The sequence below is a fragment of the Salmo salar genome, chromosome ssa28 (assembly GCF_905237065.1).
Source record: "Salmo salar chromosome ssa28, Ssal_v3.1, whole genome shotgun sequence".
NCBI classification, from domain to species: Eukaryota; Metazoa; Chordata; class Actinopteri; order Salmoniformes; family Salmonidae; genus Salmo; species Salmo salar.
Window position 1 is genome coordinate 14,377,415 of NC_059469.1, and position 25,193 is coordinate 14,402,607.

Sequence of the window (25,193 nt, forward strand, 5' to 3'; positions counted from 1 at the left end):
AATGCGATTCGATTCAAATTAGATGTTGCCATGCGCATGCGCATTGCCACAAATCACAACCAGAGAGGAAGAAGCAAAGCGAGAGATTTCACTCGCCGAAATTGTCCAATATAAACCCAAAGCTTTTCTATGGGTTTATTCTGGACCTACAGTAAACGTGTCGACTGCCTTCGAGCCTTTTGGACAACGACTCCCATTGTTAGGGTGGAGACATGAGCATCTCGTCATTATAAACTGATCTCTGTCACGACCCATCCACTTCCCGGTGCTCATTGGCTGTGATTGGTGGAAACAGCAGGCTACATATCATTCGAGAGAACCTACGGAGAGTACCGAACGGAGTTGATCGAATGTAGCTAATCCTAGAAGATAGGGTCTGTTACAAACGCCGAGGTAGGAAAAAGGGGAGAAAGGAATGACGGAGTTTATAGAGCGGGACAAAACTGATATTTTACCTGTATTTTTCATAACGGAATGAAGAAAGGACCAAGGCACACTAAAATGAGATTAAAACCTTAACAACTGAGATTTTTAAAAACGGATTTAACTCTTGGTTAGAATTGAAAGATTTCCAATCGAGCAGGACTGGAAAATAAACATGGATGTCGAAGTAACGATCGCAGTTTTGTGGAGTTAAATACATTTTTCTCTTGTTTCTTGCTTTAAAACTGCACCCGCCGACTGAAGTTTGTTCAGAAACCATCAATTGATGAAAGGTATAATGATTTTACTTGCCCGTTTGAATGCAAATAAATCTGATTAAAGTTATGTCTAAAATAACAATGGTTTCTAGTTGTCTACCCTTTCAAATATAATTAGCATAAACGTATGTTTCAGTTTAAAAAAAAATCCATTCTTCAGACAGACGTCATCTTGATTCAACTTTACATATCGACAATCAACTGCAAAGGTGAGAGTGACGGTCTACATACAGTATGCGCCTGTTTACCAACCTGTCATTCATACATTCAGTGTCGAGTCCTGCTTAACATTAGTGGCTACTATGTTTCCCTGCTGCAAACAATGTTCCTCTGCCAGTTGTTTTGCCAAATTTGCTTGAATGGTTACTGCTGTTTGTTGGTAATCACTCGATCTTCCTAATCTCATATTTCATTGTTTACCTTTTTTAAAATGTTATTTACCTGACAACTAATTCAAGTTAGTGGCATTTGTTATGGATTTGGTATTGAAAGCATTTAACCTTTTTTTTAATGGTTTTTAATAATATTACCTCCCTCACAAACCCCAACACACACATATTCCAGTCATGTGTCTCTCTCCCTGTCTGTCCTACTGTCTGCTGTTGATGCATTCAACCCAGCCCTATTCTACATGTTAATTTGCTGATTCTCTGCAAACCAATACAAATTACCCCCATCACACACAGAGAGAAACATGCACATTCATAGACATTAATGTGACTCAAGCTCCAACACACTGTCAGAGACACGAGTCAGATAATCAATGTAATTGGATTCATTTAATTTCATTAGTGTAGTGAGACCCAGGATTACACCTGTGTTTGCATGCCTGTGTGTGTGGAAACAACACAATACTGCCTCAGTCTGTCATGCTGCTGTTAATGTGACTTGCATGTTAAACATGTATTGTAAATGTTTATCAGCACAGCATTATGACAGCATTTTCTAAACTGCAGAGGGGGTTCTTGCTATTATTTTGTAGGTTTGGCAGCCAAGCCATGATATGATAGGTCAGTTTAGACATGTCCTTTTATATTCTGTCCACTGTTGCTGTCTCTGATTTTTGCTTGAGAATGGCTTTATGAGTCACAGCGGGCTATTTTTAGTCTCACTGTGTGTGTTGTTGTGTGGCCTTTGAAGGGGATAGTATTTCTTATTTTTTTCTATGATAACCTCAATGACAGCAACAACTGGTATTGAGGTTATCGCGTGGCAGATACAAACATGCCAGCAGGATATCTGATACTATGTAAATGATACTAAATTCTGTTTGAAATAGGGATTCATAATGACTAAATAGAAACATTTACAAATGTTTTCCTTGTGTTTGGTCCCTCTCCCATTGAAAAATACTGTAGTTAAACAAACTGTACAACTCTCTGCACAAGAACTACTTTAAAAAATGTTACCGAATCTTTTTTATTTGAATTTTTAATGTTTTTTTACAAAAATACATTTACTTCAAGAACAGTGCAGATGCTAAGTTTGGTAACAGAATGACAGTTTGCGCAGTTTGTGCCGTCATTCTGTTACCAAACTTTGCTTCTGCACTGCTCTTCAAATAAGTGTTTTTGGAGAGAGAAATAAATCTGTGGAAATTATTCAAAGTAGGCCTTGTGCATAGAGTTGTATGGTTTGTTTACTTTGCAATCATTGACGTACAAAAAACATCAGTCTCAGCAGCACTCTTTTAACCTGTTTAGGATAGGGGGCAGTATTTTCACAGCCGGATAAAAAACGTACCCGATTTAATCTGATTATTACTCCTGCCCAGAAACTAGAATATAATTAGTAGATGTGGATAGAAAACACCCTAAAGTTTGTAAAACTGTTTGAATGGTGTCTGTGAGTATAACAGAACTCATATGGCAGGCCAAAACCTGAGAAGATTCCATACAGGAATCTGACCATTTCTTGTCCTTCTATAGCCTCTTTATGGAAAATAGAGGATCTCTGCTGTAACGTGACATTTTCTAAGGCTCCCATAGGCTCAAAGACACGGGCGCGCGAGCGAGCGAGCATGTGAAGACTCCATTTTCTATTTTCAGTCTTTGAACGAAAACAAGGTCTCCCGGTCGGAATATTATCGCTATTTTACGAGAAAAATCGCATAAAAATTTATTTTAAACAGCGTTTGACATGCTTCGAAGTATGGTAATGGGAATATTTTGAATTTCTTTGTCACGATACTCGCCGGCGCGTCACCCTTCGGATAGTGTCTTGAACGCAAGAACAAAACGCAGCTATTTGGATATAACTATGGATTATATGGAACCAAAACAACATTGGGTGTTGAAGTAGAAGTCCTGGGAGTGCATTCTGACGAAGAACAGCAAAGGTAATCCAATTTTTCTTATAGTAAATCTGAGTTTGGTGAGTGCCAAACTTGGTGGGTGTCAAAATAGCTAGCCATGATGGCCGGGCTATCTACTCAGAATATTGCAAAATGTGCTTTTGCCGAAAAGCTATTTTAAAATCGGACACCACGATTGCATAAAGGAGTTCTGTATCTATAATTCTTAAAATAATTGTTATGTTTTTTGGGAACGTTTATCGTGAGTAATTTAGTAAATTCACCGGAAGTTTTCGGTGGGTATGCTAGTTCTGAACGTCACATGCTAATGTAAAAAGCTGGTTTTTGATATAAATATGAACCTGATTGAACAAAACATGCATGTATTGTATAACATAATGTGCTAGGAGTGTCATCTGATGAAGATCATCAAAGGTTAGTGCTGCATTTAGCTGTGGTTTTGTTTTTTGCGACATTATATGCTAGCTTGAAAAATGGGTGTGTGATTATTTCTGGCTGGGTACTCCCCTGACATAATCTAATGTTTTGCTTTCGTTGTAAAGCCTTTTTGAAATCGGACAATCTGGTTAGATAAAGGAGAGTCTTGTCTTTTAAAATGGTGTAAAATAGTCATATGTTTGGAAAAATTGAAGTTTTGGGATTTTTGAGGAGTTTGTAATTCGCGCCACGCTCTTTCATTGGATATTGGCGAGGCGTTCCGCTAGCGGAACATCTAGATAATTAACGTAGAATTGCCCATACAAACATGCTTTCAGATCAACCTGTTTAACCCAAAACTGTCAATAGAAACTCAATTATTTCAGCGAGGAGGGAATGCCCTGTCTATCAGTAACTGTGCATGGGGAAAATCACTGGGGAAACCAATCACTATTCCAGCACCATTTCAACTTCAACATTTCAATATCATCAAATCATCTCTGCTTAATCTAATACAGTGACAACTAAAAGATAACCAAAAACTATTTAGTCAAATCAACATAAGCTAAATACAGTTGAAGTCAGAAGTTTACATACACCTTAGCCAAATACATTTAAACTCAGTTTTTCACCATTTCTGACATTTAATCCAAGTAAAAATTCCCTGTTTTACCTCAGTTAGATCACCACTTTTTTTAAGAATGTGAAATGTCAGAATAATAGTAGAGAGAATGATTTATTTCTGCTTTTATTTCTATCATCACATTCTCAGTGGGTCAGAAGTTTACATACACTCAATTAGTATTTGGTAGCATTACCTTTAAATTGTTTAACTTGGGTCAAATGTTTCGGGTAGCCTTCCACAAGCTTCCCACAATAAGTTGGGTGAATTGTGGCCCATTCCTCCTGACAGAGCTGGTATAACTGAGTCAGGTTTGTAGGCCTCCTTGCTCGCACACACTTTTTCAGTTCTGCCCACAAATTTTCTATGGGATTGAGGTCCGGGTTTTGTGATGGCCACTCCAATACCTTGACTTTGTTATCCTTAAGCCATTTTGCCACAACTTTGGAAGTATGCTTGGGGTCATTGTCCATTTTTGGAAGACTCATTTGCGACCAAGCTTTAACATCCTGACTGCTGTCTTGAGATGTTGCTTCAATATATCCACATACTTTTCTTTCCTCATGATGCCATCTATTTTGTGAAGTGCACCAGTCTCTCCTGCAGCAAAGCACCCCCACAACATGATGCTGCCACCCCCGTGCTTCACGGTTGGGATGGTGTTCTTCGGCTTGCAAGCCTCCCCCTTTTTCCTCCAAACATAACAATGGTCAGTTATGGCCAAACAGTTCTATTTTTGTTTCATCAGACCAGAGGACATTTCTCCAAAAAGTACCATCTTTGTCCCCGTGTTCAGTTGCAAACCGTAGTCTGGCTTTTTTATGGCTTCTTCCTTGCTGAGCAGCCTTTCAGGTTATGTCGATATAGGACTCGTTTTACTGTGGATATAGATACTTTTTTACCTGTGTCCACCAACATCTTCACAAGGTCCTATGCTGTTGTTCTGGGATTAATTTGCATTTTCGTACCGAAAAACATAAATCTCTAGGAGACAGAACACGTCTCCTTCCTGAGCGGTATGACGGCTGCATAGTCCAATGGTGTTTATACTTGTGTACTATTGTTTGTACAGATGAATGTGGTACCTTCATGCGTTTTGAAATTGCTCCCAAGGATGAACCAGACTTGTGGATGTCTCGATTTGTTTTTCTGAGGTCTTGGCTAATTTCTTTTGATTTTTCCATGATGTCAAGCAAAGAGGCGCTGAGTTTGAAGGTAGGCCTTGAAATACATCCACAGGTACACCTTCAATTGACTCGAATTATGTCAATTAGCCTATCAGAAGCTTATAAAGCCATGACATCATTTTCAGGAATTTCTGGAAGCTGTTTAAGGCACATTCAACTTCTGACCCACTGGAATTGTGGTACAGTGAAATTATCTGTCTGTAAACAGTTGTTGGAAAAATGACTTGTGTCATGCACAAAGTAGATGTCCTAACCGACTTGCCAAAACTATAGTTTGTTAACAAGAAATTTGTGGAGTGGTTAAAAAACAAGTTTTAATGACTCCAACCTAGGTGTATGTAAACTTCCGACTTCAACTGTATGTGGTTGTCCATGGTTCTGATGTGTGTGTGTGTGTGTGCGTGTGCGCTTGCGCGTTCTTGCAAGTAGAAAAACAGGTTGACTCACCCTACTTGTAGAGAAACGCCAATGCCATCCTCCTGTCTTTCATGTTGACGAAACGGTTTATCACTGTCATACAGTACACACTGTATGACAGTGTTGTCCTAGGCTACCTGGCTAAAATGCTTGCAAGCTAGCCTAACTTGCATTCATGGGCCATGTTAGCTAGTTAACATTAGCCTTCTTCATTTATCTACATATTGAACTTCCATCCTCTCAGGCCAGGAGCACAACAATGTATGAATTAATGGTTGGATCAGAATTGCATAATCATTGGTCAGTATGGAGAATTAAGTAAAACCACAAGTCCAAATTCCTATCTCCCTCCATGGCTAATTTAGGAAAGGGACAATTTTAGCTAGCTAGCCGCCGGAGGACAACAACACAACGAGATGCAACAATTTACGTTTTTCTGTCAATGACGTATGCTCCTAATGGGATTTGATAGGAGTGACGCCAAATCCAAGCTGGCTTCCCTTGACAGTTTTTATTTATTTATTTAAAAAAAAAATAATTGTGCACTAGGAACATTCATAGTTGAGCTCGTTCAGTTTAGCTCAATGCTGATTGGCAAGAAATGTTATACCTTTTTTGTCAAGGGAGGTCAGATGTTTGCTGGCTTCCCTTGCTTTCAATGGTACAGGCGGCAACAATGTCATACTCGTTTGGACCAGATCGCATCAGATAAATGGCCTACACGTAGAGAGACAGAGGGGCGCTGTCTCACTATTTCACTGTTTCACTCGCTCGGATGCTTTGTCCTGTGAGAAACATTCAGCCTCTTGCAAATTGAAGGACAATTATTAAACGGAGAGACAAAATGTTTTTTTGTTTTATTTTTGGAGGGGGTCAATATTTTTGGGAAGCCTGGCTTTCCTTTGCACCCATGAATACATGCCACTGCTGTCTATACAGTTAGTAGCCTAGGAGGGGGAAACATTGGTTTGACTATCAGAGATTATACAGTTATCTCCCCCTCCCACTCTGGAATCTATTGATTCCCTCAGACTCTATTCAGGAAACAGTACAACACACCTGACTCATTGTCTCTGTTCTTCCTTTATGAGATGCTCTCATCAACGTAAATTACATTATCGATAACTGTGGTTGATGGTTACAGTATCTCCAATAATGCTCTGCTTTCTACATGTATTACTGGAAAGTATCAGACTGAATGTCTGCACTGTTTATGCACGGTCTCATTAATGTGGACATAAAAGACATGTTTTCTCTCTGTACTCTTTTCTCCAGATGAGTCGTCTGTGGAGGCGTGACGTGCCCCTGTCTGAACGGCTAAGACTAGGTGTTGGGGTTGGAGAGGAATACCCCCTGGGTGGGGCCCCTGGTCCCCCTCCCACCATGGACTCCCCGGGCCCCAACATCTCCTGGTTCCCAGAGACCCCCTTGCTGACCCTGGACCAGCCCACCTTCCTGATGACCCCCGCTGCCCAGGCCGTGTCGGGCTTCTTCGTCTGGACTGCCCTGCTCTTCACCTGTCACCAGGTAATAAAATACACATTACACACGCACACACAGATACACACTTCCCCACGTCTCAAAACACACTCAATCCACTAAAACTGAACACCATTTAGAGTTTCTGTTGAAACTCCAAATGGTATGCCCAGGCGTGGGGGTCTAGGTGTTGTCTTCCCCTGTAGGCCCTACAGTGTGGGGACCAGAGGTTCCACCTGGGGTGATGCTGGAGGAATAGATGCATCTGCTCAGTGCTCAGTCAGAGAGCATAGGTTGCCTAGCAACAACACACAATCCCTGTTTGTTTAACTGAAAAACTCAACACTCCAACTGCACCCACCTTATGAAAGGTAATCCCTGTCCTACTGTCTGAAATTAGAATGTCTGGTGGCTTCTTTGTTTGGGTAGAGAAAAGGGGGCTAAACTGAAAAGATGCCAAGGATAGTGTGTAGACCATATAATTAGGCATTTGAATGCTAGAATGAACATTAACCTTTTTATGATGGTCCGAAGATCAGCCATGTTGGTCAGGGAGTTGCCCAACCAAGGTTTGCCAGTGTTGTGATAAGATATTGTGTAAAACAATGAATGTGAAGAATTTATCTGCACTATATGTCTGTTAGCTAGCCAGACTGTTTTAGAGAAATGATTCCATATATTTTTTTTTAATGAACTGCCAACATGCCAACATTCCATTTAAACAATCCTGTCAATCCACAGCCATAGCCTGGCTCAAATCAGTATTGACGTTGTATCATATAATAGCACTCACAGCTTTCCAAGAAAACAACATCTGAGACATTTATGTTCTGTTTACATATATTCTGGAGGCTATTTATACAGAAAATATGTATAAAACCTGTATAACCTGTATTTATAACTATACACTTAGTGTACAAAACATTAGGGACACCTTCCTAATATCGAGTTGCACACCCTTTTGCCCTCAGAACAACCTCAATTCGTCGGGGCATGGACTCTACAAGGTGTTGAAAGCGTTCCACAGGGATGCTGGCCCACGTTGACTCCAATGCTTCCCACATGTGTATCAGTTGGCTGGATGTCCTTTGGGTGGTGGACCATTCTTGATACACACGGAAAACTGTTGAGCGTGAAAAACCCAGCAGCGTTGCAGTTCTTGACACACTCAAACTTGTGCGCCTGGCACCTACTACCATAATCCGTTCAAAGGCACTTAAATATTTTGTCTTGCCCATTCACCCTCTGAATGGCACACACACACAATCCATGTCTCAATTGTCTTAAGGCTTAAAACTCCTTCTTTAACCTGTCTCCTCCCCTTCATCTAGACTGTGGATTTAACAAGTGACATTCATAAGGGATCATAGCTTTCACCTGGATTCACCTGTGTCATGGAAAGAGCAGGTGTTTCTAATGTTTTCTACACTCAGTGTATGACAATATTTTAGGTTGAATATAATTCCATTACACAGTTTCAGATGCATCACATACTTTAGTTTTCCTGCATAAGTAAAAGCAGGAAATGCATCACCTATGCCACTACTGTCATTCATTCCAATTAGACTCGTTTTGGATTTCTCCCTGACCAAGATGGCTGCCATTTTGCCCCATTTTGGAACGTTGGAGGCTTTATGACCTAGTCCCTCTAATTGAATAGGATCTCTATGGTGTAGGCATCACTGTGTTCTTCTGTGAATTCCCACTGCTCTCACTCCCATTCCTGTCTCCCTCAGAGGCAGGATGTTAATTAGTAACAGGTTGAGAAACTATGCAATGCTGCATTTGTGTCTTGTAAAGTGGGACAATAGAAATTGATGTAAACATTAAACTCTATCCCTCTCTATTTGTTTCATCCCCACTCTCCTCTCTATCTCTCTCTCTCTCTATATAAATGATCTCCTTTCCATCCATCTTTGTTTCTCTCTCGCCCTCTCAGATCTACATGCACCTGCGTTACTACAGTTCTCCTAATGAGCAGAGACACATCGTGCGGATTCTCTTCATCGTGCCCATCTATGCTTTTGACTCCTGGCTCAGCCTCCTCTTCTTCACTAACGAGGAGTACTACGTCTACTTTGACACCGTCCGGGACTGCTATGAGGGTAAGAGTTTTGCTCCCTGGGCAGGCTGTCTTTGGCCTCCAATGTCCACACATGTGGATTAGACACACACACACACACACACTCGTGTGTGTGTGTGTGTGTGTGTGTGTGTGTGTGTGTGTGTGTGTGTGTGTGTGTGTGTGTGTGTGTGTGTGTGTGTGTGTGTGTGTGTGTGTGTGTGTGTGTGTGTGTGTGTGTGTGTGTGTGTGTGTGTGTGTGTGTGTGTGTGTGTGTGTGTGTGTGTGTCATGGTGCTGCCCCATGGACAGATGGCTAACTGCTGATCTGCCTCTTGTTGTTCTGGGGCCTGCCCAGATTTCTGGGTAGGAAGAACCTGTTGCATAGCAACCGTGTTCACTGCACACGGCAGCCCTAATGATGAGGTCTCAACCAAACATGCTGGTACACACACAGAGAACAGAAGACAGAGGCAGTTGTTTATCTGGTATGGCTTATGCAATATTCCTAGTCACAAGGGATACAATGGTGAATATCACACATTTTATATAGGCCTAATGTACTTGTAAAATACCTTTTTAACTTCTAGATACCTGTACTCTGTTATCTATGAATTTAGTCTGGCAGTCAGTGTGGGCTAGTCTGGACTAGTGTGTGTGATGTGGTGTCACCCCAGGTCAGTTCTGTTCCTTAATGTCTATGGTTCTGTCTGTCTGTGCATGTGTTAGTAGAGCTGTGCTGCAGAGACAACCAGAGAGAGTGAGGCTGATGATGAGAGTGAGAAAGCGGGTGATACAGGGTGCGAGTGATAGAGAGAGAGATGACAGAATAGCTGATGCCAGTGCTTCTGCTGCAGAGAAGAAGGTGTGTTTGACAAATGGGATCTCACAGCAGCTCTGTTCCCCTGGGTGTACAGGCTAAATATAGAGCTGTACTCTGTAACACACACTCCCACAGATTCTCATGCAAGTACCATCACTCACTACACAGTCACACACCCTCACTTGACGTTACAAGTCACCATCTTACACTATGGCACTAAACCTCCCATATGTTATACACCAACACACTCGCTTACTGGTTCAATACACACACGGCACACACACTCACAGAACTGCTGAGCAGGGAATGAGAACTCTAGAATCCTCCTTCAGGGGTTAATAGAGAGTATAGTGGTGTATAGCGTATTAGTCATACAGTGAGTGTCTCAGGGTTGAGCCTTTCCTCGTCTCAGTCATACTAGTCACATTGATGCAATACAGACAGACACATACAGTAGCAGTCAAACGTTTGGACAAACCTACTCATTCCAGGGTTTTTCTTTATTTTTACTATTTTCTACATTGTAGAATAATAGTGAAGACAACAAAACTGTGAAATAATACCTATGAAATCAAGGTTTTAAATAAAACCCAGGCTCTGTCGCAGCCGGCCGCGACCGGGAGGTCCATGGGGCGGCGCACAATTGGCCCAGCGTCGTCCGGGTTAGGGAGGGTTTGGCCGGCAGGGATATCCTTGTCTCGTCGCGCACTAGCGACTCCTGTGGCGGGCCGGGCGCAGTGCACGCTGACCAGGTCGCCAGGTGTACGGTGTTTCCTCCGACACATTGGTGCGGCTGGCTTCCGGGTTGGATGGGCGTTGTGTCAAGAAGCAGTGCAGCTTGGTTGGGTTGTGTTTCGGAGGACGCATGGCTCTCGACCTTCGCCTCTCCCGAGTCCGTACGGGAGTCGCAGCGATGAGACAAGACTGTAACTACCAATTAGATACCATGAAATTGGGGCGAAAACAGGGTAAAAAATAAAAAGTGCGCAAAGCTGTCATCAAGGCGAAGGGTGGCTACGTTGAAGAATCTCAAATCTAAAATATATTTTGATTTGTTTAACACTTTTTTTTGGTTACTACATGATTCCATATGTGTTATTTCATTGTTTTGATGACTTCACTATTATTTTACAATGTAGAAAATAGTACAAATAAAGAAAGACCCTGGAATAATGAGTAGGCGTGTCCAAACTTTTGACTGGTACTGTAGGTCACAGACATGCTATTGGATGCATACTGTAGGATGTCTTTCATTGGTCTGGTCAAAGGTGAGAATAGAGCACATCCATATGCGTTTACTTTTATTGTTGTTCCTTAAGAATAAAGCTGGTGGGTGTGGGGGGGGGGGGTGTGCGAATACACTGTGCGACTATACCGTTTCATAGAGCCCCTGGTGTAGTGAGAGTTGGTAATCCCTTCCTGCTTTATTGACCTGACACAGCCCATCAGTCACACTACACACACACACACACACACACACACACACACACAGCGTAGAACAGAACGTGCACATCCGGAACACAGACTGCAAAGTCACTGCCACCTGCTCCAGTATGACTGGTCTACAGACATGACATTTATCACTCCCCAAGGAGGGCAGACACTGCTTCTCAGTCACTGGTTATATCATATGGATGGGTCAATGCCATTGCTACTAGTGCTGGCAGGCCACTCAGATGATTTATAGCTCAGTGGATCTGTGCAGTATGCACAGGGATCCTATAAGCTTTATTATCTTGATTATACTGAATAAAAATATAAATGCAACATGTAAAGTGTTGGTTTCATGAGCTGAAATAAAAGATCCCAGATGCACAAAAAGCTTATTTCTCTCAAATGTTGAGGACCAATGTGTTTACATCCCTGTTATTGAGCATTTTTCCTTTTCCATGACAATCCATCCACTTGACAGGTGTGGCATATCAAGAAGCTGATTAAACAGAATGATTATTACACAGGTGCTGGGGACTATAAAAGGCCACATTAAAAATGTGCAGTTGTCACACAACACAAAGCCACAGATGTCTCAAGTTTTGAAGGAGTGTGCAATTGGCATGCTGACTGCAGGAATGTCCACCAGAGCTGTTGCCAGAAAATGTCATGTTAATTTCTCTACCATAAGCCACGTCCAACTGGCCTCACGCCCCTGCGCAGTCATGTGAAATCCATAGATTAGGGCCTAATGAATTTATTTTAATTGACTGATTTCCTTATATGATCTGTAACTCAGTAAAATTGATGAAATTGTTGCTTGTTGTGTTTTTATAATTTTTTGTTTAGTGTAATTCTATGAGTGTGTGGTCTGGTCCGATCAACCAGTTAGAAAAACACATCTCCTGTGGGCAGGAAGTAGAGGGCTCCCTTGGGTCTGTGACATAACTCCGCACAGGAAGTCAACGAGTGGCTGGGTGGTCTGGTGTTTGTTGCCTTTTTTCCATTGCCTTCTATATGTCAGTGATTGGCTTATCTTGTCTCTTGGGGTAATGGAAGAGTACTGGGTTCTTAGATCTTTTTCCATGTCCATATTAGGAGGTTAATATACTGTACACGATATTTAGATGTAAAACATATGTCTGAGGAGTCGACTTCTTAAATGGTCCTTTATTGACAGTGTGTGTGTCTCTCCTGTGCAGCGTTTGTCATCTATAACTTTCTGAGCCTGTGTTATGAGTACCTGGGAGGAGAGAGCGCCATCATGGCTGAGATCAGAGGAAAACCTATCGAGTGAGTCTCATCTTCCACTCGTGTGTGTGTGTGTGTGTGTGTGTGTGTGTGTGTGTGTGTGTGTGTGTGTGTGTGTGTGTGTGTGTTCAACATCTCTCATTAACTGATGTATTTAACAAGTGTTTTCCTGCGTCCCCAGGTCCAGTTGTATGTACGGTACGTGCTGTCTCTGGGGGAGGAGTTACTCCATTGGATTCCTGAGGTTCTGTAAGCAGGCCACGCTACAGTTCTGTGTGGTCAAACCCCTCATGGCCGTGGTCACAGTCATCCTGCAGGCCTTTGGAAAGTACCGTGATGGAGACTTCAAGTACGACACTGCTTCTTGTTATGCAATCGTTGAATATCTCATACAAAAAAATGTTATAAGATGTGTACGTCTATTGTTTTATTAAGACTTTGATTACCAAAAAGATGCTGTGCTTCTGTGTAGATGGTTGCAAATCCAGTGATACAGATTTGTCCTAATGTTGGTTCACTCTCAAATCTAATCAACAGTCTTGTCCCTGTCTGTCCCCCTAGTGTGAACAGTGGGTACCTGTATGTGTCCATCGTCTACAACATCTCAGTCAGCCTGTCTCTCTACGCCCTCTTCCTCTTCTACTTCTCCACCCGGCACCTGCTCAGCCCCTACAGCCCCCTGCTCAAGTTCTTCATGGTCAAATCTGTCATCTTCCTCTCCTTCTGGCAGGGTGAGAAGCACAAATAAACACACACACACACACTAAACATCTAAATACAGATTTACATTTTTAGGTCATTGAAGCACTGTAGACAATTGAGTATGAGTAATGTCATTCATATCATATTACATGCCAAGTCAATATCATTATACTATAGTACTGTAGTCATTCTCCACATATCTGTTTCTTTACCATCAGGCATGTTGCTGGCCATCCTAGAGAAGTGTGGGGCCATCCCCAAAATCAACTCACCTGGGGTGTCAGTGGGAGAGGGAACGGTTGCCGCCGGTTACCAGAACTTCATCGTCTGCATCGAGATGTTCTTTGCCTCCCTGGCCCTGCGTCATGCCTTCACATACAAGGTCTACATGGACAAGAGGCTGGACTCTCTCTCTCAGGGTAAGGAGACTGAGTTTTAGCTGTATTATACACTGTGGTGACCATTTTTATTTATTTATTTAATTTAACCTTTATTTAACTGGACCAACTCGACATTGGTCCAGCTCATGGTACTCATGGTATAGTATCTTTGCAGAACTTCTCTAGATAATATGATCACGTCTTCTCTTTTCACTGACTCACACTCCCTTTCCCTCTATCCCCTTGTCAACATACATTTCCCACTTTGTCCTCCTCCTCTCCATACCCCTTTACTTCCTATGTTGTGGTACTTTTCCGCATCTTTATTTCCCTTCATCTCCTCCCATTCATCTTTGGTTTTGGAATACCTGCTTTTCCTCATCCTTTTTAAAACTCCCTCCTTGGTTCATTGGTCATCCCTCCTCTTTGTATTCTCTGGGTCATTTTGTCTGTCTTATTCTCCTTCCATATCCTTGCCCCTTTGTCGTTCGTTCTCTTTCCCCATGCTGCGTTATCAAGGCCCAGTTCCTATATATGGAGAGTATGGTAGGTCTACCACTGATTGTTTCTTCACCATCTTTATGCTTCTTTCTACTTTTTACAATCCTGTGTTCAATGTTGTGCTCCTTTTGTCTTACTTTGAATGAAATGTTGCTTTCTGTGAAATCAGTGGTTGTTATTGTTGCTGTTTTTACGTTCACTGTAGCAAGCTTACAAAAGTGATTTTCCACTCTTAGGTTTTACATTATTCACAATTACTACACAACTCTTACTTTACTTTTTTAAAAATATTTTATATATTGTCCTTTCCTCCACCCCCCTTCTCCCAGGTCGCTGCGCCCCCATGAAGAGCATCTCCAGCAGCCTGAAGGAGACGATGAACCCTGGAGACATGGTCCAGGATGCTATCCATAACTTCTCCCCGGCCTACCAGCAGTATACCCAGCAGTCCACCCTGGAACAGGGTCACTCTGCCCCGCCTGTGTCCCGCACACATAGCACCGTCAGCACCCGCGACAATGAGAAGACTCTGCTGCTCAGCTCAGACGATGAGTTCTAAGTTAACACACACCAATCCCAGCCAATCACCTCTTTACTGACTGTTGCGGTAAGGTACTACTCCCTGGTCTTCCTCATGTTGTACATGTCTTATGGAGGATTGGCAGGGGATTTAAGGTGTGTTAGGTGTTGGTACGTCAATACAGGACCATGTGATTTAGCCTGGTCCATTTTAATATGCTCTACTACACACATACTATTTGCACAAATTCAGGACTATACAGGAACTATTGATGAAGCACACACTTAGTGGGAACATGCTGAGGTACATTTTGGTTGAAACCATTGTCTAGAAAAAAACTTTTATAGGAATTTGAGGATTTTCTGAGACTGAATTGTAGACTTATTAGAGATTTTATTTCTGGTTTGGATAAATGGATTGTATGGTTAAAAAGTGTGTGTGCTTACTAGCTAACATCCCCTGAAGAAGACAGCCCATACCAAATTGATATTGGAGTACTCTACCTATGGGTGGCATTTGATTTGGCTTATTGGTTTGAAGTTTTTCGTTTTAAGACCAGGCCATTCTCAGATCTCTGTGGTGACCATGTTTACAGTTGGTTTTAAATGGACGGTGTGAGGGGGTGGTTTAGGGCAGAAGCAGCTCTGTGGACTGGAGTATGGTGGTGTTGTCATTGATTCACTAGGGACAGGGGATGGATGGGGGATGTGAGGGGAGGGCAGGTGATAGTGGTTGGTTGGACAGCACTTGATCAGATTACAGATGAAGAGAAACCTGCTCCAGTGTGTAGCAGACAGGCAGGGTGAGGGCAATCGAGCAGCGTGGTAGTCTGGATTATACTGTTGTAATTGGGGCATTATTCGTATGGTGAGGATTAGGTCAGGCTCTAATCCAGTGAGGCTCATTCTGCCACCCGACCTATCCTGGCCTCTAATGTATGTTAGGAAAAACACTTTTAGTGATATCTGTGCGATCAGAGTACGTAGACACCGCAGGAATATAGGTAAACACTATTTTTAAATACTTACAATTCCAGTTAGACAATCTCAGGCAAAAAAAAGGGTAACTGGATGCAAAAAAAACAACAACAAAAGATTCAGCTTTGTAATGAAGTCGATTTTAGACTCACTTTTAGTGTCGTATAGATGTTTCCATTACACAGAAGTGAACGTTAAGTGCTTACAGAGAAAAGGTATTGCGTTATACATAGTTTAACGTTGAGGTTATTGTAGTGAGTCATACGGACAGGCTGCCATTATACAGTAAAGTCATGGTGAGTCACTGCTGCTCCATGCTCAGTCCTGCCACCAGAGAGCAGCAGGGAGTCTATATTATATTTAGTCAATTTACAGACACACACACCCTTATCTATCAAACACAGACCGCTCATGGTCACACATTATGCTTGTAGCCTACACATTCTGTCTGCTAGAGAAAGGAATGCTTTATCTTAGTGGAGTGGAGTCCCAGCCTCAGTCTATGCTGACCCCTCCCTCAACTTATACTGTGTGTGAGAGAGCTAGGCCCTATACATGTCGGCAAGCCGTTGTCCAGAGAGGCTATTAACTCTTCGGGGTGTCAATATTTCCCATTAAATTATAGTCAGAATGTCTGCTTTATTTATATTGTCGAGGCCAGTATGTAGCGTGTTATGGAACTACACTTATTATGGTATGTCTACTGTAGCATTCTGTTGAATCCTTTGCCATGTTGAATAAATGATGAGGGTTTGGCCTCATCCCCAAACATTTCCAGTTTCTGGTACAAAGAGAAAGTCACCACAAGACCATTTCATTCTCCAGTTCTTCTTTTTCTGATATCTTTCTTCACTCTCTGCGCTCTCTTTATCTAGGCCTAGGGTGCATTTTGAGATGTATAAGACTATTATTGCTAGACATAAGATGATGTACATACAGTTTGAAATGATATACTGGAGAAATATTTAGTAATGTTGATGTAATAATGACAATGATGTAAAACTCTGATTAAAAAGGCTTAGTTTTGTACTGTCGCTCCATAAACCATTTAAATCTTTTATTTTGATGACTGCTTTTTTTGTCTAGTTCTTTTGTATTTTGTCAAAGCTGCTGATATGCTCCTATTTTTAGTCTAAATGAAATTCAGACAAAATAAAGATATTTAGATTTGTCTTAAGTTAGTCTTGTCATGTTATTCTATTTCATATTAAATGTAGGCTTTTTAGAACCTGGTTGTCTTTTAGATGTCATGATTATCTTATAAATATAGCTCCAAATCACACGTGTGAAAGGGTAGGACATCTCTCATGGGAAGATTTACTCATGTCTGCAAAGTTTTGCATGTTTGCTATTCTCTTTTTGCAAGTACATTTTCCATAAAAGTTTACTATACAGCACATATTGCTTATTTTAACCTCCCTCTCATCAGTAGTTCTAGTTCCCTAAAGAAAAAACCTAGCCCTGCTAATGTACACACACACTTCTCCTTTCTGCTTCCCTCTCATACATTGTAGCCTGACAGTTCGGAAGAACTGGCCAAAACAGCGTGATCAAAAACTACAGTGCATTCGGAAAGTATTCAGACCCCTTGACCTTTTCCACATTTTGTTACGTTACAACCTTATTCTAAAATTAATTAAATTGATGTCCTCATCAATCGGCACATTACCCCATAATGACAAAGCAAAAACAGGTTTTTAGGAATGTTTGTTAATTTATTACAAATATTACATTTACATAAGTATTCAGACCCTTTAATCAGTACTTTGCTGAAGCACCTTTGGCAGCGATTACAGCCTAGAGTCTTCTTGGGTATGACGCTACAAGCTTGGCACCTATATTTGGGGCGTTTCTCCCATTCTTCTCTGCAGATCCTCTGAGGCTCTGTCAGGCTGGATAGGGAGTGTCGCTGCACAGCTATTTTGAGGTCTCTCCAGAGATGTTCAATTGGGCTCTGGCTGGGCCACTCAAAGACATTGAGACTTGTCCCGAAGCCACTTCTGCATTGTCTTGGCTGTGTGCTTAAGGTCGTTGTTCTGTTGGAAGGTGAACCTTCTCCCCATTCTGAGGTCCTGAGCGCTCTGGAGCAGGTTTTTATCAAGGATCTCTCTGTACTTTGCTCTGTTCATCTTTCCCTCAACCCTGACTAGTCTCCCAGTCCCTGGTGCTGAAAAACAGCCCCATAGCATGATGCTACCACCACCATGCTTCACCTAAGATGGCGTAGCAGTGCAGACGTTGTTTGTCGTTCTCCCGTGTAAATGTTTGTTTTTCCCGTCTTTATTTGTGAAATATATTGAAATATATAATCTCTTTTTCCATGTTTTAAATTAAATATACCTTCCGGCAACCCGCCTCACCCAATGTGATACACCATTTGCACACACTGTATAGACTTTTTCTATTGTGTTATTGACTGTACGTTTGTTTATTCCATGTGTAACTCTGTGTTGTTTGTGTCGCACTGCTTTGCTTTATCTTGGCCAGGTCACAGTTGTAAATGAGAACTTGTTTTCAACTGGCCTACCTGGTTATATAAAGGTGAATTTAAAAAAGTGATGGTGCCAGGTTTCCTCCAGACATGACGCTTGGCATTCAGGCAAGATTTAAATCTTGGTTTCATCAGACCAGATAATCCCGTTTCTCATGGTCAGAGTCCTTTTAGATGCTTTTTGGCAAACCCCAAGTGGGCTGTCATGTGCTTTTCACTGAGGAGTGGCTTCTGTCTGGCAACTCTACCATAAAGGCCTGATTGGTGGTGTTGCAGAGATGGTTGTCTTTCTGGAAGGTTCTCTCATCTCCAGAGAGGAACTCTGGAGCTCTGTCAGAGTGACCACCAGGCCCTTCTCTCAGGCCCGTCTCCCCCAATTTCTCAGTTTGGCCGGGCGGCCAGCTCTAGGAAGAGTTGGTGGTTCCAAACTTCTTCCATTTAAGAATGATGGAGGCCACTGCATTCTTGGGGACCTTCAATGCTGCAGAAAGTTTTTGGTACCCTTCCCCAGATCTGTGCTTCGACACAATCCTAATCTCGGAGATCTACAGACAATTCCTTCGACCTCATGGCTTGGTATTTGCTCTGACGTGCACTGTCAACTGTGGGACCTTATATATACACAGGTGTGTGCCTTTCCAAATAATGTCCAGTCAATTGAATTTACAACAGGTAGACTCCAATCAAGTTGCAGAAACATCTCAAGGATGATCAATGGAAACAGGATGCACCTGAGCTCAATTTCGAGACTCATAGCAAAGGGTCTGAATACTTATGTAAATAAGTTTTTTTTTTTTAATATCTAAAACCTTTTTGTGCTTTGATTATGGGGAATTGTGTGTAGATTGAGGACAAAAAATATTTCATCCATTTTAGAAGGGTGTAACATAAAAAGTAGGAAAAGTCAAGGGGTCTGAATACTTTCCGAATGCACTGTATACAGTATAAAGGATAAATCACACCATTTTATGTACAATATATACAACATTTATTTCAATTATTAATATATAAAATAGACAATGTACTTAATTTTCACCATAGAAAAAATACATGTAATAAATACAAAGACCATTTTTGTTTTGCGGTATAACAAAACATCCAGCATAATTTGACAATAATCTTAGATGAGACATTAGATATTACTGAGGATAAATGCTATGCAACATTGATATTGAGCAGATAGCTAAATATATCTTACAGGAGTAATCAACACAATGTCACTATTGACAATTTAAATCATATTGCTATTACTTTCCGAACATTAAGTCAACCCCAGTCTAATAAGAGTCAGCAGGGATTTATTGATAAATCATGGATGTTACAAGGTTTTCAACTGAATTAAGCACCACCTCATATCGGTCCTCTTCTCCTTCCTCATTCACCTCCCAAATCCTCTTCTACCACCACATCTTTCCTTCACATCCTGTTATCCCTTTTTCAATCTCTGCCTCATTCTTTTATTCCTTTACCATTCTTTTCCTTCGTTCTTTCTCCTTACAGTGTTACTCTCCCTCTCGAGCCATTTCAGAAAACAAACGTGAAATAAAATGTATCATAAATAACAATACGTATCATCACCTTGGTACTTGATAGAAAAATAATATCCCTACAACAAGCCACTCGACTCACTATGAAATTAGTACAAATATGGTGTACACGCATACTAAAATCATCTTACAGCAACATGACCATCGGCTTTTAGCATATCTAAACAGCTCATTACGACAGTTAAACATTACACAAATAATCGTCACACACTCAGTACAACAATTAGACGTGAGAATTTCCCCAAACTAGTCATACGCAGGTATTTGAAACATACATTACACCACAGCACTCATTAGCTTTTGTAATATCTATTCTTTAAATACAAATAAAATAGAATACCTCTGAATAAATGTTCGCTCAAACATTTGTCTCTTGTATAAACATTACAAAATAACATAAAGGAATGTATCAATAGATTTTTGCATTGACATAGTATTCTACGAGATGTGGATTTTTCAACTGTTTCCAGCAATGACCAACTACAACCAAAGCTGTTTATAACAAACCAAAATGTGCACTGTGCAGTTGAAAAACACCCATGTAGCCACTACGAACGGCAACACAGTGAAGCACAATAGTATCGACACACAAGAGTACAGATGAACAACACTCCAAGATATGTACAGATGTCAATTGTGATGCCGTTTAAAACGCAAAGCTTGCATTGGAAGAAGCTGCGGAAGAGTCTGATTAACTCAGACATTGTGTAGCGGGGCTAGATGCCATGCTAGAAGGCAGAGCGCTAGCCGGCTCAGCCTGTTGAGTAGCAGTATCAGAGAGCACCAGCAGCAAGACTGGCTTTGTCGAGGGATGTTGTCTATGTCCCTGTTTTGCACGCCTGTCGTGCCTCAGCCGGACTCGTCAGCAGTCATGTTTCCTCAACTGCACATCTGTATGAGTCTGTATGTGTGTTGGCTGGGTTTAGAGTGAGTATTTGTCACTGACTGAACACCTTACTTGTGTGTGTGTGTGTGTGACAGGGTTTCCGTTAGCAGGTAATAGCTGGCTTTTGGCCGATAAATAAAATTGCCGCCGGCCTATTGTCCTGGAGAAGAAGGAAAATCGCATTGTGAAAATGCATTTTAGCCTATTTATTGATTGAAATACCAGTCGATGTAGCGCAAGAGCTGCTGCTACAGCTCATCAAACAGCTAGTTTGTTGCTGCTGGAGTGAAACGTGCTACTATAAGCCCAATCACTGCACAACAATTCTATATGCAATCCTGTGTTAACAGTTTTGATGGTCATGATTAAAAATAGCTACTATTTTTATTTGTCAACTGTTAATTGAAGCGCACTTCCCATTCGCCATTCAAGTGCATAGGCAACTAGGCAGGCTTCAGCGTGTCAACACACCACTTTGCAATGAGCAGGAGGCAGTATGTATTTTAAAAACATATACTTAATTGTTTGAAACCTGAACGTTTTACTACACATTATGAGGCATGTCTTACCTTGCTTCAAAGTAGCCTAGCCAAAATCCAACCAAACGTGCAGGCAATTATTTTCTAAAGACTTCCATATTCTATTGAAACCAGTAGCCTATTTCTCATATTCTACTGGTTTTAAGATCAACTTTCTTTCATTGTCCAGTAGCCGAAAGGCACAATCCTAGTCATATAATCAGCCCATACTAGTTGTTGCATCTTTAGAGGTCCACTCTTTCTACATTTCTAACAGATATTTTCAACTCTGTCTCATGAAACCGCTCGCATGTGTGGTGTGCTTTTGACAACTATTTTTTCCTAACTGTATTATGGAACAAACATTCGCACATAGCCTACTGCCTTGTGTGGAATTCCTGTGCTTATAATGTGAAGAAATTTGTTTTAACATTTTAAGCTAAACTTTCAGATGTGTTGCATGAGCCTCATTGGTTTAAAAATTGGGATGTAGCCTAGGCCTACTGGTTGTATGAATTTGGGATCTATCGTCCCCAGTCTGTTTGGAATAGGCCATTTCTTTCTCACACAGAATGACAAGCTGACCAATAGAATAGGTACACTTTTCTACTATGGGGGAATAGTAGATTTCCTCATCTTGTTGGCTGAGGAAAAGTAAATGTGGACAGTTATTCTAACATCTTCAAATTGCGCATCGGAATTCGGTAAGAAGTATTCACATCGTTGCACCCTCGAGTTCCATGTCCCGTTAAGAAGAATAACCATAATCGAAATGTGATTTCTGTCATTCTGAGCACCGTGGGTGGACGCCCTAATCAGGTTACACACCCAATACATATGAGTCCGGTAAACATCTTAAATGTCCGGTAAATTAAAACACTGCCGGTCAAAGGTCTGGCGTCACATTGTCCTAACGGAAACCCTGGTGTGCGAGTGTATGTGTATCATCTTAAGCGCATGAGTTTCATAAGTGCCTATTTGTCTGTGTTCCTCCAATCCTCCTGCGCTCTCCATGTGTCTGCCTGTGTGTGTGTCTATATGAGAGTATGTGCGTGCATGAGTCCCTCCCCAGCCCAATCGGTTCCTCCTAGGAGCCCCCCTGCTCTCTTTGGACGTGGGCCTGTGGTGGGGTCTTCACTATGGTAATGACCGAGGCTGTGTTCAGGCGTGGGGCCGTAGCCAGGATGTTACCTCCTCCAGACTCTAACCCACGGGCGAACCTCTGCAGGGCAGCCAGCCTGGCCCCCAGGCCCTCCAGCTCTCTCCTCATCCCAGCGTTCTCCACACCCAGCCTCTCCACCTCCCTCTGGAGCTCCTTCTTCTGCTGCTCCAGGGCCTCGCGCTGGGACACCCGCTTCACCCGGCAGCTGGCCGCGTAGCCACGGTTCTTCAGGGTGCGCCGGCGCTGCTTGAGCTTCTGGACCTCCTCGCGGGATAGACCCCGTAGGTGGAGGTTGAGCTCCCGTACAGACAAGGACATGAGCTCGCTGTCCGACAACACCGGAACATTCTCACCACACTCCCGCTTCACCTGGAGAGGGATGGAGAGTTTGACCATTTTCTTTGCAAAGTACGTGTAAAATGTACTTTAAAATTGAATAAACTCCAAACTTAAATGTTTTGTAATTCTACCTTCAGGGCTTTGCTGCTTCTTTCTGACGTCATGGTCTGGCTTTATCCTCTGTCTCCGACACCAGTAAACACAGATTTACAGACGATCTACAAGAGAGGGAGTGAGAAAAAGGCCATTCAATTAAGTTGAAGCATTTGATAAATATTAATTTCACGTGTTCCCCTATATACTGCTTGGTATAGTAGGATATAAAGATTCAATCTTGGACTGAAGATTTCCTTTGTGGGAAAAAATAAATAAGAAAGAAACATGCCACCATTTTTGAAAGTTGAAGATTTCTCCCAGCCGGAATCGTGAAGGGAAGTTGGGCCTATCATGTGCCCATCCCACATTGCTCAAAGCAGGTGTTCCCCTCAAACACTAGTAACCACTTCTTCCTAACACTCATAGCAGAACTGGCCTCTCCAAAACCTGAATTGGTAATAATACAGTAATAACCTAATGGATTGGACATAGTGCTTTTTCAAATGCTCAAAGCAAGGTTAATTTGCAGCTGGCTGGGTTGTACTCTTGCATGTGAAACTCAGCATTCTGAGGATATTTTTTTTTTACATTCTAATATCTTATCTATTCAAGACAAATGGCATCCGTGTTTTGAGTGTTACTTTATCAGTTATTCTTGTCTTTGATGTAATACAAGACCATGGTGATTGCCTACGGAGCTGTGAAGGGAACGGCACCTCCATACCTTCAGGCTCTGATCAGGCCCTACACCCAAACAAGGGCACTGCGTTCATCCACCTCTGGCCTGCTGGCCCCCCTACCTCTGAGGAAGCACAGTTCCCGCTCAGCCCAGTCAAAACTGTTCGCTGCTCTGGCACCCCAATGGTGGATCAAGCTCCCTCACGACGCCAGGACAGCGGAGTCAATCACCACCTTCCGGAGACACCTGAAACCCCACCTCTTTAAGGAATACCTAGGATAGGATAAAGTAATCCTTCTAACCCCCCCTTAAAAGATTTAGATGCACTATTGTAAAGTGGTTGTTCCACTGGATATCATAAGGTGAATGCACCAATTTGTAAGTCACTCTGGATAAGAGCGTCTGCTAAATGACTTAAATGTAATAATGTAATGTAATAAATGTAATAAATGATGTAAGCTATCCTCACCATGTTGTCATAATCATTCACAACCTTACATTGTCTAGTCTAACCCTGATAATAATGATTGTTCTAAACCTGACTGATGAGTTTGCTTTCGGTGGATCCTTGACCTTACCGTTTTCTGAAATGCGTGGGAAGTGACTGTACACTCAACGACTGTCCTACCACGAGGCGCCGTTGTAAACCGATATGACCATTTCATAAAGTCATAGTGATTCAGCAATAAGCTGCCCACCGCTAGTGTCTGACTACTATCACTCACTTACATGCATTTTGTCAAAAGAAACTCCATAAAATATGTAACATACATGTTTCCTGAAATTCTCAATTTAAAGCAGTATTTTGTGCCTAATAATAGTGTTGTAACACAATACAGGGCTGACGTTAGATGTCGACCAAATGACGTTTCAATACATCATTAAAAACTAGCTGAGAAGCAGAAACACAAAGACATATTTTACGTTCAAAATATATTGTTGTTTCATAAACCGACTTTCGTTATTAACGGAATAAAAGGGAAGATGCCCCCTACGTAAACATTTAATTCTCAATAACAATCCACCCATTTCCTTATACGGAAGGGAGCTGGCGAGCTAGGTGCGCCATGCTACGCTAACTCGATGCGATAGTAAACACACGGCCATTGCAAGTGCGCAGGTGGCCACCCATTTCTTTAAGAAACGTTTAAAACGTTAATTTCATGAGAACCTACACAATTTTAAACAGAACACCAAATATCGAGTTACATCTAGATATGTAAATAGTGAATGTGGTCGTGTCTTTGTTGTCAAATTGGAACAATTTCGTAAGGCTAACTAAACAACATGCTAACGTTAGCTAGCACATTAGCCAGCAACATGGATTAGCCAATGCTAGGTGGCTAACCAGAAAAGCAAACAGCTGCCTACTTACTTGTCCTTGGCTATGTCGTTGGAGAGTACCAGCTGCCAGTCCTTCAGTTGTCAACACAATTCTATAAACAAATGTTTTTAAAACACGGAGAAACGTCAAATACTGTGTTCAGTCGAAGCGAGTCAAGCGACAAAATGTCAGTTCGCCTTTTCCCGGAATTACTCTGTTCTGTGGGGTTGGATTCTTTCATTCACAAAAAACACAGTTACAATGACGTAAACTCTAAAGAATGAGGGTGGATCCCGCCCGCCCCCAGCGTACGAGATGGAAGGATGTAAACAATACGGATTCCCTGCGTCCCAAACTTTTCCATGATG

General features: G+C 41.8%; 2 protein-coding genes across 6 annotated transcripts; one reads left to right on the forward strand and one right to left on the reverse strand.

The window, feature by feature from the left end:
- Positions 1–64: 64 nt before the first annotated feature.
- LOC106589543 (transmembrane protein 184B-like) lies at positions 65–16,960 on the forward strand. 5 transcript variants are annotated; one of them, XM_014179655.2, is made up of 10 exons: positions 65–716; positions 838–910; positions 6,934–7,185; positions 9,077–9,242; positions 12,655–12,745; positions 12,885–13,052; positions 13,265–13,434; positions 13,624–13,824; positions 14,305–14,331; positions 14,616–16,960. In XM_014179655.2, the coding sequence occupies exons 3-10, from the start codon at positions 6,934–6,936 to the stop codon at positions 14,843–14,845; spliced, it is 1,305 nt and encodes a 434-aa protein (XP_014035130.2). In that variant the 5' UTR covers positions 65–716; positions 838–910; the 3' UTR covers positions 14,846–16,960. The 5 variants fall into 5 exon arrangements, with proteins under 5 accessions (XP_014035130.2, XP_014035131.2, XP_014035129.2 ...); XM_014179656.2 differs by having other exon boundaries at positions 862–910; XM_014179654.2 differs by lacking the exon at positions 838–910.
- Positions 16,961–19,238: 2,278 nt separating this feature from the next.
- On the reverse strand, positions 19,239–25,135 carry maff (v-maf avian musculoaponeurotic fibrosarcoma oncogene homolog F). Its single transcript, XM_014179661.2, has 3 exons — positions 24,877–25,135; positions 22,858–22,944; positions 19,239–22,756 (listed from the first exon to the last, which is right to left on the reverse strand). Exons 2-3 carry the CDS (start codon positions 22,888–22,890, stop codon positions 22,313–22,315), a joined length of 477 nt encoding a protein of 158 aa, XP_014035136.1. The 5' UTR covers positions 22,891–22,944; positions 24,877–25,135; the 3' UTR covers positions 19,239–22,312.
- Between the last annotated feature and the right edge of the window lie 58 nt (positions 25,136–25,193).